Source organism: Blennius ocellaris, assembly GCF_963422515.1.
Source record: "Blennius ocellaris genome assembly, chromosome: 3".
Classification (NCBI taxonomy): domain Eukaryota; kingdom Metazoa; phylum Chordata; class Actinopteri; order Blenniiformes; family Blenniidae; genus Blennius; species Blennius ocellaris.
The window spans coordinates 15,704,831-15,720,074 of record NC_137652.1 but is presented as its reverse complement, the minus strand read 5'-3'; the positions used below and the strand labels follow the sequence as shown (position 1 = coordinate 15,720,074).

At 40.3% G+C, this 15,244-nt stretch overlaps 1 protein-coding gene across 1 annotated transcript in view; it reads left to right on the top strand.

Annotated features, from left to right (window-relative positions):
* The window catches only part of usp43a (ubiquitin specific peptidase 43a), a gene marked incomplete at both ends in the record, with an annotated part of 115,077 nt that overhangs the window by 44,777 nt on the left and 55,056 nt on the right, over positions 1-15,244 (top strand). The window contains 2 exons of the mRNA XM_080520258.1: positions 11,305-11,397; positions 14,197-14,332. Of these exons, the coding sequence (XP_080376384.1) occupies positions 11,305-11,397; positions 14,197-14,332 (229 nt within the window). The remainder of the gene's footprint in view (positions 1-11,304; positions 11,398-14,196; positions 14,333-15,244) is intronic.

The window sequence follows — 15,244 nt, the reverse complement described above, 5'->3', positions numbered from 1 at the left end:
ATTAACTACTCATTTACATCGGTTTGTAATCTCAAAGTGAAACATAAATTGCATGAATAAAAAAAGCAACTGAGCTGATCATATTCTGCCACATTGGAGAGCATTCCTGTCATCCGCATTTGATCCAAGGCAAAGACTTAACCCGCAGCTTACTAATGTGGGAGCCATCAATGTAAAGGTCAAGCCTTGACACACACGAGCGTTGACCACCATGCTGGGCTTTCAAGCAGCAATTCATTCATGGGATTATTCCCTTTCTTACACTGATTAATGATGTAGTGCTTCTTGTAGGACTGCATCCCTCCGGAGGTCCTTCTACCATGATGCTCCGAGACTGACTAATTGAAATGACTTGCAATTAATCTGTTCACTGAGTCAGTTGTTGAAAAGAGAAATGAGGGGTGGAGATCACCTTCAGTCTTTTTTTGTTGTTGTTGCACACACACACACACACACACACACACACGCACACGCACACGCACACGCACACGCACACGCACACGCACACGCACACACACACGCACACACACACATTAATGTCACATTATCTAATTAGCTTCTAATTTATTAGCTGATTAGAGTTACAATGTCAATTTTCACATCACATGGCCTGATGTTTGCTTTACTCATACAGTACATACACGTATATGCACACACACTATTTTTAGTGTGTGTGCTTCGACCCCTACTGAGCTGTGCGATGATGCGACGTTCATAAACAAATAGTAGAAGCATGAAAAAATACTCTTTTACATAAAGCTAAAAGTGTTCAGAGAGGCAATCCCTGAGACTTCTGGGGTGTCCTCGTCCATTTCCCTGCTGGAGGTCACCGTGGTAGTAAAAAGTCTCCTTGGTGGCAAGGTCCCTGGCATCTGGATACATCTGGAGCTGCTGAAGGGCCTGGATATTGTGGGGCTGTACTGGATATTGTGGGGCTGTACTGGTTGACAGTAGTGCGGTGACCTCGGGTACAGTACCTTTGCACTGGCAGACCGGGGTGGTGGTCGCCATTTCCAAAAAGTGCCCAAGCATGCATGAATGCATGCACGTGCACACATATTTACAAATTTTTTCTAGCAACAATCACTTTCCTGCACACTTTCCTGAAGTCTAACGTCCAGTTTCCTAATCTTGAACATAAGCTAACCTTAGCTATTTGTGACTTGCAATCATCCATCTCCTGCAGATACATTTCAAACGAATTTACTAGAAACTTAAACTTTACCATTGCTTAACATTGTATAATGTGTTCACCAGAAATGTTATTTCCCTTGTGTGTACATTTTCTTTCCGCGGTGACGTGAATGTTCCTGCATTAGTGTGTCTTCAGGTTGACATCCTCACCCTTACAGATATAAACAAAGCCACTCGCACAGTTTCTTCTTCAATGCCTCAAGCTCCTACGTACTTTACACATGCTTTTATAATGAACTTGTGATGTACTGCAGGTCATTGGCGAGCTCTTTACATCACCGTTATGGCTTTATGGAAGAAATTATAGCTTAATGTGTGTAAGGTAAAGGCTGGAGTCACACTGTCTGACAGTATTATAGCGCACTATATTAAATCTGTGCTCATCTGTGGTTTTCATATTTATAAAGAGCAAAGAGACATTAAGGTACACAAAGATTCAGTGCAGTATGTTAACTTCTCCTAAAAACTAATCAAATAGCCTTCTAAAATGACTTTCTTTAAGTCACATGTCAACAACCAATTCACTGGGAGATAACATTGTTTAACAATCATTCAAGTGGCATTTTAGCAAGTTAGTCCCTTGACTGCTGGAAGGTTGTTCATAAGAAGTTGTTCATCCAGCTGTTTTTCATCTATGTTTTAGTGAGTTATTTCTAATGTTTATCATGCAACTCCATTTTGTGGTGGACTGTGAGATTTATCACACACATTTCAAGTAGTGGGTGTATACATATTGACAGGTAGAGCAGAAGAATGGAAAAAGCTGGTGATGCTGTTTTGTGGTGCAAAATACCTGCTTCACCACCATATTACTGTACCCCACTGAAAGATGTGGCATTTCCTATTGTCTCTATATTATTGGTCTTCAATACAATTCCCTGTGACTTGCTGTATGTTACTACAGTAAAAATGGCCCAGCCAAAGACACGTGCATAACTTGATATGTTTTTATAATTGTTTGATGTATTTTTCGAGTAATCTGCTAATTGTTTAAACATAGACAACAACAGAAAACACTTTTGCAGATTTCAGCATTACACATGTCATTCACTATTACACAAAACTGAGAGAAAAGCACCTAAATTTCACTGACCAGGAAACAAATTATTCCATCCTGGCAATTTTCTTCTCAACCTAATTATCCAAATTGTTGTTTTTTCCCCACTGTGTCCTGAATCCATCAAAAGTGGAAATTATTTCGAGGCATCAACATATTCACAGTAAGAAGTTGTAAATTAGGCTTTTGGTTACAGGCATTCATATTACATAACAGTGATGTTCAGTCATTTACATATTCTCTGTTATTTAATAACTTAATGGAAGATTAAAGGATTTGCTCTGACTGCATTTTGTCACTTCATCTTTCCGGTTTCATCTCCTCCCGCCTTTTTGTTTTTCTGCTCATTGAGTTTTGATTTGTTTCCAAACTCGGGGGCAATATTTCTTCTGGTGTTTATATTTTCTTTCTCCCAGTTAATAAGACATAGACAGACAAAGATGCTTGGAGGATTGAGATTTACTTTCTATTCCCAGTTTTATCTATACAGTATTAAAGAGCTGGATGAATAATCTAACTGAATGAAAACAAAGTGTGAAGTGTTTGGTTTTATCAGGTCTTCTGGAGTTTAAATATGTTTTATATCCATTTGTATTCTCATGTCATTGTTCTACATGAGACTGTGGAGTCTGGAGACTCATTTCTTCCATCTGTTTTCACTTTTCAACCTTTTCTTCTCCTCCGTTTCTTGTAATCACCGGGGATTTGGAGTCACTTTGACTCTAAATGCGGACTAACAAAAGACCCATCACTCCCTCGCAATAGCAGCATCTTATCTTTGCCTCTTTGCCTTTTTTTTATTTTTTTTAAGTCTTTGCTGTCTTCATCTTCATTTGTCTGTCTCCTTCACTGCCAGTCTCAGGCCTCCGCATTTTCTCTCTGTCTATATAACTTGGTGGGTCTCTCCTTCTTCCTTCCCGCTTTTTCCTTCCTGAATCTTTTTATATCTCACAGAGACGTTCCTCAGAGGAGTCGGTTGAAGTTGTCTGATCTGAATAAATGTTTGTGATTAGTGGCGGGACTGTCTTGTGGGTTGCGTTGCCTATGTGGGAGTTGGTGCTCAAGCTCACTTTGCTGTGCTGCAGTGTTTAAATGAGTCTTTGTCAAAGCTTTCCCTCCCTCATCCGTCTGTCACTCTCAGTTTGTGGCATCTATTTTTAATGGCCTGGGAGACGTGCGGAAAGCCCCAGCCTCAATCTATCTCGAGACAAACAAGATAGTTGTGGAAGGTTACTTTTATTTTTTATTTCCCTCATCACAGTGGCTTTTATTGAGATGTAAATTTGATGTGAAATTTTTGGGGTATTATCCTGTTTGTATTATCGGTGTTGTATAATAGGTCAGTTGTTATGCTTTTCAACAAAGTAAAGTAAAAACGAAAACATGTAAGCAAACAAATTGCAGTCTTTCTTCAGTTTCTGAAGTTCTGAAGTTGAAGGAACACATACAAAAAAAAAACATTTGCCTGAATCAAACCAAATAAATGTAATAATATTTCAATAATAATAATTGGCCTGGGCAACATATTATACTGACTTGTGTCTAGTATGAGACATTCTCTGTACTAACCATATACTTTGAAGACTCAACACTGTGTCCTCTTCAAAAAAAGGTGTGAAAAAAAACATAGCTTTTCCCAAAGATGCACTCAGGTCAGTATGTGCATGTGCTGACCTCTTGGAGGCATTCGTCTGGTCATTCCCCGCTGTACCACTGAGTGGTCTCTGAATATATGGCCAAACACTGACCTTCCTCTCTTTGATTTGGATGCTTTTACCACCCACTGTGCTTTCTTCAAGCCCAGCCACACACAGCACTTCCCTTGCTGCTGAAACCGCCCAGCTCCCTATTGTACCAGACTTTGATGTGGGTGCTTGCCTGTTAGTGCATGGCAGCATCATATGAAAGTAACTCTTTCATCTCGTTTGCCCTTTTCATTTTGCAAAAACAAAAGTTGTGTTGTATTTGAGAGAGGGGGCACACTGACAAATAGCCCGAAAGTTTCAACTGGAGTTGTTTTTCACTAGAACTACAAATGATCCATCAGCTTTTTTTTTTTTTAAGTTAGAAAATGCAACTATGAATAACAAATAATCTAAATTTAAAGTATAAAATATCAGTTAAAACTAGGTCTTTCATTAGAGGCACCATGTCATCAACCCATTTTATGGGATGACACCATGCAGGTATCTCACAGCACATCATCACTCTGCTCACTGCTAACAAGGATAAATGTGGAAAGCTGGAGGTGAATTTGTACAGCATTCCAGAGATTTGTGGGAGTTTAGGCTTTTAATGTTTTTATTGGTATTATTTAGGTTTGTGTGTGTGTGTGTGTGTGTGTGTGTGTGTGTGTGTGTGTGTGTGTGTGTGTGTGTGTGTGTGTGTGTGTGTGTGTGTGTGTGTGTGTGTGTGTGTGTGTGTGTGTGTGTGTGTGTGTGTGTGTGTGTGTGTGCTTTTGGGTTGAATCCCAGAAGCACTCTTCACATGTGGGAGCTGACTTGACTCATCTGGAACAAAATGCTGGATCCCAAAACATTTTCATTTGTTTTGAAGGCTAAAGTCGCACTTATGATTATGGTCAGGAAAAAGGGATTAGTGCTGCTTTATGTCAATACACTGCCTCCCACTAGTCATGTGGTACGTGTGTGTGTGCATGTGTAATCATGTGAGTGTTTCACTGAGATCTGCAAACTGCGGTGTGAACGTGAGACCTGGAGAAAAAAACCAAAACAAAGACAAGTCTGAATTGTTTTTTTCGTTTTTGTCTTGACACAAAGAAACTATCACAAGGAAATTTGTGCTGTGATTTTAACTCACACTCAGATATTGTACTTAGATTATAGGGATGAAGTTAAAAATTGTGAAATGGAGAGTTTCTATGCGACTTGTAATACGTTTCTCTCTGTGTGAAAGAACCTCTATCATCTCTTTAGTTGAATTCATTTCCCCTGACTGGAGGTCTCTACTTGTACTCCCCGATAGTGAAAGACGAGTGCCCTCCAATCCCAAACCAGTGACACATGACTGTGAAGAAAAAGCACCCACTAAGCTCTCTGTCTGTCGCCCTGCCTGCCTCCCTCCCACCTGGAGCTCTGTAATATCGACTCTTTGGAGGTTCCAAGCACAAGTGTCCTTTTTACTTTCAGGCCACTGTACGTGTCATTGTCTTATCTGATACCCATATTGCTCAACGAGCACATGTACAGCCTTTGTAGTCAATGTCAGATGCAATGTTGGCCCATTGCTCGTATAAACAAAAAGAAAGTGTTACGAATGTAGGATAAGTAACAACATTTATTTATCAAGATGTGGCTACACATATTGATAAATTCAATCATTAAATCCTGGACAACATAACCAGTGTGATAAGGTTTGGACCTACGTCACACAACCACGACAATGGCCGGCCTTGATCAGCTCTCACTATTCAACAATCCACAAATCTGTAATCACAATCAATCATTGTTTTTTGTTGTTGTTGTTGTTTTTATTTTTGTTTTACATGGGGTCTTCCCATAGTGTACACATTCTATGGCTGCCTTGTTAAAGAGGTCATATTATACAAACTTCACTTTCTAATGGTTTTCCAACAGTAATATGCCTCTACATACCTGGGAATGATACCCCAGACAAGAAAGCACCACGAGATGAAGTACTTCTTCATCTTCCCAAGATGGGCATGTGTGGTCAGAGACAGTCCAGCTCACACAGACACAGCAGATACTGAATGCAGCTCATGTGATCCAATATTCAAATGGCTGAAAATCAAGAAAAAGCTGGATTTGGGAAAATAAACTTTGAATACAAACGTGTTGAAAACATGTATAATATGAGCCATTAAACCACATCCGAACAATTTCGACAGAACTGCAATGTATGGTTCTCAAGCTTAATTGGATTAGGGTTGAAATTAGCATGAGAACACTGCACCTTCACGGGAGAGTCCACTACCACCTGAGCCAGATCTGTATCCTCTTAGGCAATTGAAATATGATGACTAATGCAGCCACATATCATCAAATTGACGCAATCACTGTTTGCATTAAAAAAAACATTAATTGTACAGTGAGAAGTCTATATTAGTTTCACCTTCATAAAAACATCCGATGATCAGACTTCATCTGGAGTTGTGGCTGAATCTTCAGTGCTGTCAATATAACTACTCCTCACTGCTACTGTTGAGTTTAGTCTGGAAAGCTGTTAGGCCACATAGGGTTGGACCTGCTGTGCTTCTATCAGATGTGGCAGATGTGTTACTGATACTCCACAGGAATGACGCATTACAATGACTCCATCTGCACAATGTGAATTCAGTACTTCATGCAACCCCAGTTGGAGCTCTGCCCATCATAAAGCAATGTGTCACAGCTCAGACTGCAGTCATAGTCACAGCTTTGAAAGCCTCGGAGGAGCAGTGTGAACTAACTATTTTATTAATCTAAATGTGTTCAGTAATTGCTGCTGAGTTTACATATACATGAAGAGAAGAGGTAAGATCCCGTCAGGTAATGCAAAGCTGTTGAATTAATCTGTTTAGTCATTATCAAGTAAAATAACACAATAAGTCATTAATTGAATTCATCACAGACAAACAAAACAAAAGCTTGAGACAAACCATGTGTGTGGGGTGATGATGTTGTGACAGATCATGAAACTTAAAGACAAATGCAACTCTTTCTTTCAACAAAACCGTTTTGTTTTTGATATTTTTCAGTTAAAACAGTTTTTGTTTTTTTTCCCAGTTTTCTTTCAGTCTGAGGCTGTTGTAATTCAACACTGGCAAAGCTCACACTCGCAGGCACTTCTCAGGAAAGGCTGACAGCTCACAGTAATGTGTGGTGGCCTTTATCTTGCTGCTTGCACTGACATGGTTTCAGAAACAAGACCAAACCAAAATGAGAATTCAATAATTTACATAAAAAGATTAGTAAGTTATTGCAGCAAGTCAGTGTTTGCCTATCTTTTACCTACATTTTTTTTACAGTATGTTGTCTGGGGGCAATAATGTGGCCATGCCGCCTTGTGAATACCTGATCCTTTCAGATCTTGGAAGCGAAGCGAGGTGTGACCTGGTCAGTACCTGAATGGGGGGCTGAGAGGGAACACCAGGAAGCCTGGGTGAATGCAGTGAGTGAGTGAGTGACACCTTCGTGTCCAGGCGACTCCTCCTTTATGGACATAGAGGGCAATTAAGCCCCTGATGAGAATCAGGTGTGCCGCCTCGCCTCTCTGCCACAGTTTCCCTCTTAAATAAGGTCAGCACTGCAGTGACTTCACTCGACAGTCAAGTTGCTTTGAGAGGAAAGTGTAAGCACTGTGGCCCTGGCCTTGAGCAACACTTTTTCTTTCATTTTTATTTTTCAATTGGTTTTACTGCAAACTACTTCTCCACCCAAGCGAACTCCCACATTATCAGCTCAGTATCAGTAGTGTGTGGTGTATCAGTCAATAGATCCATACTTCGTGAAGATTACGTTCATGTGTTTTATAGATCATCTGTATGAAGCTTTGCGTATATCTCTTACTGCACTTCACTTCCTTCAAATTTACAACTGCATGCTTTTTGTTGGGACCAGGCAACCTGATGCTGCATAATGTTTATAGATGCTGTAGGTGCAATGTTAATTTCTTAACTGGGAGCAGGAGAGATGGATGCAGAGCAGTTCAGTTTCCTTTATGACAAATAAGTGAAACGGCTGTGCGTTTGTGGTGTTGCTCCGGGTATCTGGTCTAAACTAAGATTGGTGGTGGTTTGATTTGACACCTTAACATTGTAGATGCAGTAAACACCTTCACTCTAGGCCTTTCTCACACACACACACACACACACACACACACACACACACACACACACACACACACACACACACACACACACACACACACACACACACACACACACACACACACACACACACACACACACACACACACACACACACACACACCTTCAGAAATACCAGCAGGTATACTTATCCTATATTCTCCACCAGACTGGAAAAGCTGTCAGCGTTTTCAGTGATGCTTTGTGTTCATGTGTGGGTGTTCCTGTATGCACATTTCAGTAAATACTTGTAAGTGTTTCGAAAAAAAACTGTGTGTGTTTTCTGTGACAGTGTGTAGAACAGTCTCTCGGTCTTCCTTACCCACTACAAACTGCCATCATTAGCAAGCTTGCGACAGGCTGCCACAGCACACTGGGCTGAGTGGTGACAGCGAGGCAATGTGAAGTTAAATAAATTGTAGTATTTCCAGCACATTTGTACATTTGACAAGTTTGAATCTCATAAACGTGGCTACAGCTCTGCTGGCAGAAATCATAGTAAGTCACAGGAGCATAGAGAAACACACCTTTAAAGCTACCAGTGATAAAAGAGGATTATGCAGCGTCATCGCAACTGTTTCGCTTCATCAATCAAACACAAACCAGCCCCCAAATCAGCATCAACATATCAAAAAACTGTGTGAAAGATTTCAGAGCACCACAACAAACATATTCCAAGCTCAGCTGCAGCAACCAATATGATCTGCTGACGGGATCCATGGTGTCAGCTACTTTTATATTACTGTAATAAACTACACACAAAAAAAAATCAACTATGCAGTTTTTCAGTTTACATATCAGAAGCAGATTTGATTAACATGAACATATTGAGTTTCTTCTTGTTAAATGGTTCATTCTAATACATGTTGTTCAGATATGAATATATGGAATTCAGTCAACGTAATATGAATAGATGGAAATGTGTGGCATGAAGAAATTACATTACCTCAACAAGTAATTTATGTGTTTGTGGGAATGACCTGTTTACTGCGATGTATTCTGCTGCGATCAATACAAATAGACTGTTTTCACTCTGCCACGTTCAGTCATCTAAATTACTGTTTTAATATTAAAACTTTAAAAATATTTATACAGAAGAACTGGATTATTTCAAACAAATAATAGGCTTATGATCACATGCTATGAGAGGATTATGTGAAGAACAAACTCGATATTATTGTTCTCTGATAGTCTCATGGAAAGTCTAGGTGTTTATGAGATCAAGTGAGGACAACAGTTTCTCAAAGCCTAAGTCATGGTTTGATAAGGGGGGGGGGGGGGGGGGGGGGGGAGAACCATACCTTGTACACTTTGTTGTGTGATCGGGATCTCACAGAAGAGTTCTTCTCAAAGCTGCAGTTTCTCACACAAAAATCTCGCTCCACCAAATTCTTTCTTTCTATTTCTTTCTATTAGACGTGGCTCTGACAAATTCCAACATTCATAAAGGCAGGATAAATTTAAGTGAGATCAAGTCTTCAAGAATCAAACAGCAAAGTGAAGAAGACACAATAAGCTGTGCAAGGGGTTCTTCACCTTTTTCTTTTTCCAAGAGCCCTTTTACCCAATGGGTGGGTTCAGAAGTAGGGAATCATTGAGCAAAGCTACCTGATGATCCACTGCCTATTGTGATGACATATAATACCTGTAATAAAGCAGTAAAAGTACTTTTTTTTCAGAGAAGTTTACACTTTGAGATATGTCATTGTGACAGTAGGTAACTAATAAAAACATCTGGAGATATTTTTTTATTACATTTCTTTTGTCCTACATTTGCTGGACATATAACTATTGCAAAAAGCCACCAGTTTGGACCTTATTCATCTTTACAATTCTCTTTGGAGGAAAGATACCCCCCCCCCCCCCCCCCCCCCCCCCCCTATGTACTCATAGCTATCTCCCAGCTGGCATTTTCTTTTTAATTTAACAATGCACTTTTGTAAACATGCTAATGTGTGGAGATAAGCATGTGTCACTTTTAATGAAAAGTACCGTATCTTCATTTCCTACTTGGCAGCACTCAGATTGTTATCTGTGCCGATGACACACTCGTCAATCATGGCATCGTTATGTTCAGCTGTAGCTCAGCCGCTGCTCCTGCACCTTTTCCTCTTTCTAACTCAGATGGAGCTCACTGAGGGAAAGAAATGTAAGCATGTTGTTTTGGTACTTGCAGTATGTTGCTGTTTGGCTCATTTGTATTGTCAAGACAGAAAATATTAGGTGTAAGAATTTCGGCATGCAATCGGAGTGACAATCCAAGACATGGGAGTAGTTTAGATCATCTAAACCCTGTGGGTAAATTAAATATGAGCACAGTTTCCAAAGTGTCACACTGATCTTGAATTTCCCTGAAAACCAGGATGTCACTATGTCTTTAAGCTGCATTTAAATGCACATAGCGACACATAGTTCGTTTCTGTCCTACTGTCATTCCTCCACTCTGATCATTTCCCCTTCTGTCTGCTCAAATATCTTGACAAGGCATTTCTGTGTCTTTCTCCTCTGCCAGCGTTGTTTACTGTTTTCTGTTTTCTGTCATCTCCACTGTCCTGCTGCCAACCTCGTGTTCATTTTTAATCCATCGGCTTATATTTTCTTCTTGGCTTTCAGCTTTGTTTCCTGTGACTTTTCAACTCTCTGTGCCTGCTGCCCTTTACATCAGTCTCTAATAATTTTTTTTTTTCCCTTTTGTTTACTTTTGTTTCTAAAGTCAAATCCCCACCCCCCATCTTTCTTCGTCAAGTGCCTGACGCCTTCTTTTTTTTCTTTTTTTTTTAATGGTAAAATTCTGAACTGCCTCCCACCTTTGTTGCTTTGCTCCTTTTTTCTTGCAGAGTCCAGATGGTCCCTTTCAGTGCTTGTACTGTGCACAGAATATGCTTACTTAATCACCATGGAGACTTTAACTGCAAAACTGTTCAAACTCTCCTTCACTTTGCTTTTTATGTTATTGAAAATGTCAGGAATTGGCAGGTTGTCTATAACTGTGAATGAAGTTATTTACAGGAGCTTACATCCCTAATTGATATCGATTTTGGCTTTTTGCCTTGTCAAAATTGACTGATTTGTCAAATTTTGCAAATGAAGGTTGAGGCAAATGCCACGGTACTCATTTCAGCACATAGAAATCTCAATTGTACAATGGACTCTATTTAGATGTGGGAATGAACACAAACATAGGAAATAAAAATAACCTTTTCTCTCTCTGTGTGTCTCCTTTCAGGTCCTCTCTGACGTGCCCTCATTGCCTTAAACAGAGCAACACCTTTGACCCGTTTTTATGTATCTCCCTGCCAATTCCTCTGCGACAAACCAGGTGATGTACAACACACAGCATCAGCATACCTTTTGATTTATAGTTTCATCATGACTTTAGCATGATGAAAGACTGAAGTATGTTTATTAATTTGGTTTTGTCATAATTGTTAATCTTTCAAATTATACACACACTTCAGTGAAAATTCGGAGTTACCAGTTGCACTGATGTTTTTACACACAACTGCAGAGTGCTGGGAAAGTCTTGTGCACAGAGCTGTATTATTATATAGTGTTTTTGACACAAGTGAGCTGTGAGCACCCTGTGGGTCAGTCTAATAACTCAACTTTATTTATATAGCACCTTTTAAGCAGCTTTTAACAAAGAGACCAAAACAACGAGCACGCACGCACGCACGCACGCACGCACGCACGCACGCACGCACGCACACACACACACACACACACACACACACACACACACACACACACACACACACACACACACACACGTACACCTTCGTACAAACATTTTGTGTGCGCTTGCAGCTGTTGGCCATGGTCTTATCAAAGTGATAAATGTTGCCCATCAAAAGTCCCTGACCAAACACTTTGTGTGTTGTTTCCATTTTTAACCGCACCAGAAGCTGCATGTCAGCAAGGTCCTGCTGTAAGACAGTCCGACTTTGACATATGAAGACAGGAACAGAGGAAGATCAAGGGAAGGGGGAGGGGAATTTGTATTGAGACAACAGAGATATGGTTAAAAGCAGGCATTGTGAGAAACAGCGACAGACCATATGCACAACAAATCCTAAGACTCTTGTTTTTTCCTTACTTATTATCCAAATGTGAAAAATGCACCAAAAGTGGTGCCTTTATTTCAAATGATTCAGATGATCAGAAGCTATTTGAGTTATAGGCATATGGGCACTACATATGGGCTGATTTAAAAAAAAAATAATCACATTATGCCACTACAATAGTGGTAGGTTTGCTATTTGAACATGTGATAAACCTATCATAGTGTTGGAATTTTAGTTTGTGCTGGTAAAAACGGAAGAACACACACACACCATTGTCATCATCAAGACATTGTGTGACTTCATGTAATTCAGATCAAAGCTCCAGTTCAGATTGCACCTCAACAGACTTCAACAGTCAGAATATCTGAAACAAGTGTGCATTATTCATCTGGAGCAATGATCTGCCTGTGACTGTTTGTTATGTGAAGGTATTTGATTGCAACATATCCCGATAACTTCAACATTGTCGATATTCTTCATGATTATTGTCCGGCGAAATAGTCCACAATTAGAAAGACAATAAAAAGATGACCACAGCATAAAAACATTGGTATCAATTGAATTACTGTGTGTTCCAATGCCTCGCTTTGCATGCAGTCGGTATTCAAAGAATCGTCGTATCTTCAAACATGCAGATGACACTGCTCAGCATCCTCTCTGCATGGCCTCCGCCCAGGTCCAAGCTCATTCCTGCAGCTTGAGTTTTCTGACAGTGTGCGGTCTGTTCCTGCTGGAGCCTCAGACCCACACACAGGGAAATCCATTCAGGTTTAGCGTCGACTCACTACTGGCCCTCCACTGACCTGACACGCACGCACACACAGAAACGCACACACTGGCCTCAGTTGCACCTTCCTGCTGCAGCAGTATCCCAGCTGAATGCCTGATAAGTCTGACCTTTGTTTTACCGATTCCTTCATATTTTGACCGTGATACTGTTCCTAGCATAAGGTTCTAAAGATCTCTGGCTCTATTTGTGGCTTTATAGTTGAAGATATTTCTGTACTTGTGGAGAATTATGTGCCAGCTAATGAGCAGTTGGTGTTTAACAGAGAAAGTCAGGCTCTTAATCAGCGGGGAATTCACAGGCTGCAAAAAAAAAAAAAAAAAAAAGGCCTGCGAGATGACATCTCTATTTCCTGTTCTTCTCATCCCATGCCTCTCTGCTCATTCCATTATGCATCTCAATTTCATCTCGAAGTAACATAAACAAAACAACTGCTCAGATCCTCCGGCATCTGGCCTGTCACCCTCCTTACTGGAGACACCTGAATAATGCATGATGGGAAACAGGAAGTGGATGCATCAGCGATTACACCAGCTTCATCCCAAATGAGAGGGCATGACCTCAGTGTGTTTTTCTCTTTTTTTTCCTTTTTTTACTCAACACCTTGTACTTTGTGTTGTATCTTACAAATCCAGCCATCTACTCATTATATTCCCGAGCTCTGTTTCCTTCTCATCTCTGCATCATCCGCAGGGACTGCTCAGATCGCTGTAAAACAGACATTTCTCAGCACTCAGCACACAACAGAATCCTGAGGGACTGTCACCCCTGCGATGGTCTCCTTCGGCGTGTCCAGTCATGCATAAATCAGAACAAACACAAGGCAACAATGACATCCTACAAAGGCAAAATCCGAAAATAGATGAATCGCTCAATATATCTAATCAGACACAGACAAATGGATCAGTTGATGCTCATGGAATTGGATTTTTCCACCACAGTGTCATCAGAGGAAACGTTTTTGCCCAAAACATACTCGACATTGAAGAGCGCAACAGTGCATTTCAAAGTTTCATTTTATTGGATGCTTTGTTTTGCTGTTTAGCAGCTTAAGCCCATCTCTTAAACAAACAGTTGTGTTTTTCTGCACAGTTGCATTAAGCTCTGTTTTTTGTTGTCGCTTTTCTTTTGGAAGTTCTGTTTGTCTCTGCACAGTATGGGTGTGATGCTTAATCTATTTTCTCTCTTTTTGTCCATGCTCTTCCTCACTTAACACACACAAACGTACACGTACTCTCTGCTCATGCCTTGTTTTTGATCCCCACAGGCCAATGTGTGTGACGCTGGTGTTCAGCACGAAGGGTCAGAGGTATATGCGAGTGGGGCTGGCCATGCCTCTGTTTGGTTCACTGTCCTGTCTGAGAGACATGGTAGCAGCAGAGGGCAACATCTCCCCAGACCAGGTACACACACACACACACGCACGCACGCACGCACACAAGTTTGCATTATCTTGGCGGGGCTGTGAAGTTGATACATTAGCCATTACAACTAAATTGCTTACCTTAACCTAATTGTTACATTTATCCTAAAACCACACCTGAAGCCGTAAATATTGTAAATCTTTGTGGACCCCAGAAGTTAGGCCTGAACCCATAAGTGTAGTAAATGCCCAGTTAATAGAGAAATACTTGACTCTTGCACAATCTTTGTGCATTCACACATATCAGCTGTACTATTATTTCACGATCTCAAATGTTCAGTGAGTGTAACAGTTTTTGTTTTTTGTTTTTTTACATATTGTTGCATGGAATAATTGTTTTGTATCATTTTGTTCTCAAAACTGTTCACCAAGTACATTTAGCTCGAGTTCACTGAATCCAAATTCAACTGCGTTTTTGCTCCTGTGACAAAGTGAAAAAAATTAACTTAAAACTGAACTAATTACACTTTATTAATCTCCTTGGAGAATTTTTTTTTTTTTTCCACATTTCCACATAATATTCTACATTTTCTCAGTCTTGTTCACAGGGCCTTGTTCAGGGACCCACAGTGGTGAACTGGCCACTGCGGGATTCCACCCTGCGAACTCTCAATCCCAACGTTCGCTTATCTTGCCCCTGGGCCACCAACGTCCCAAAAAACGTCCCGTTACTCAGGTGGTGCAGGTGGTAACACGTGCTGACTGTTAGATGGGCAGACAGGTGTCAGAGAGTTTACCTCAAGCTCATCTTGATATTTTCTATCACAGAAACAGTGGATCCAAAAGCCTGTTAATTAAACCTTCACTGGGATTTCTACATTAAATGTTTATCTGTTTTTTAACAGTTTAATGAATTAATTAATTGAACTGCAAAAAGATCCAACTTAGTTTT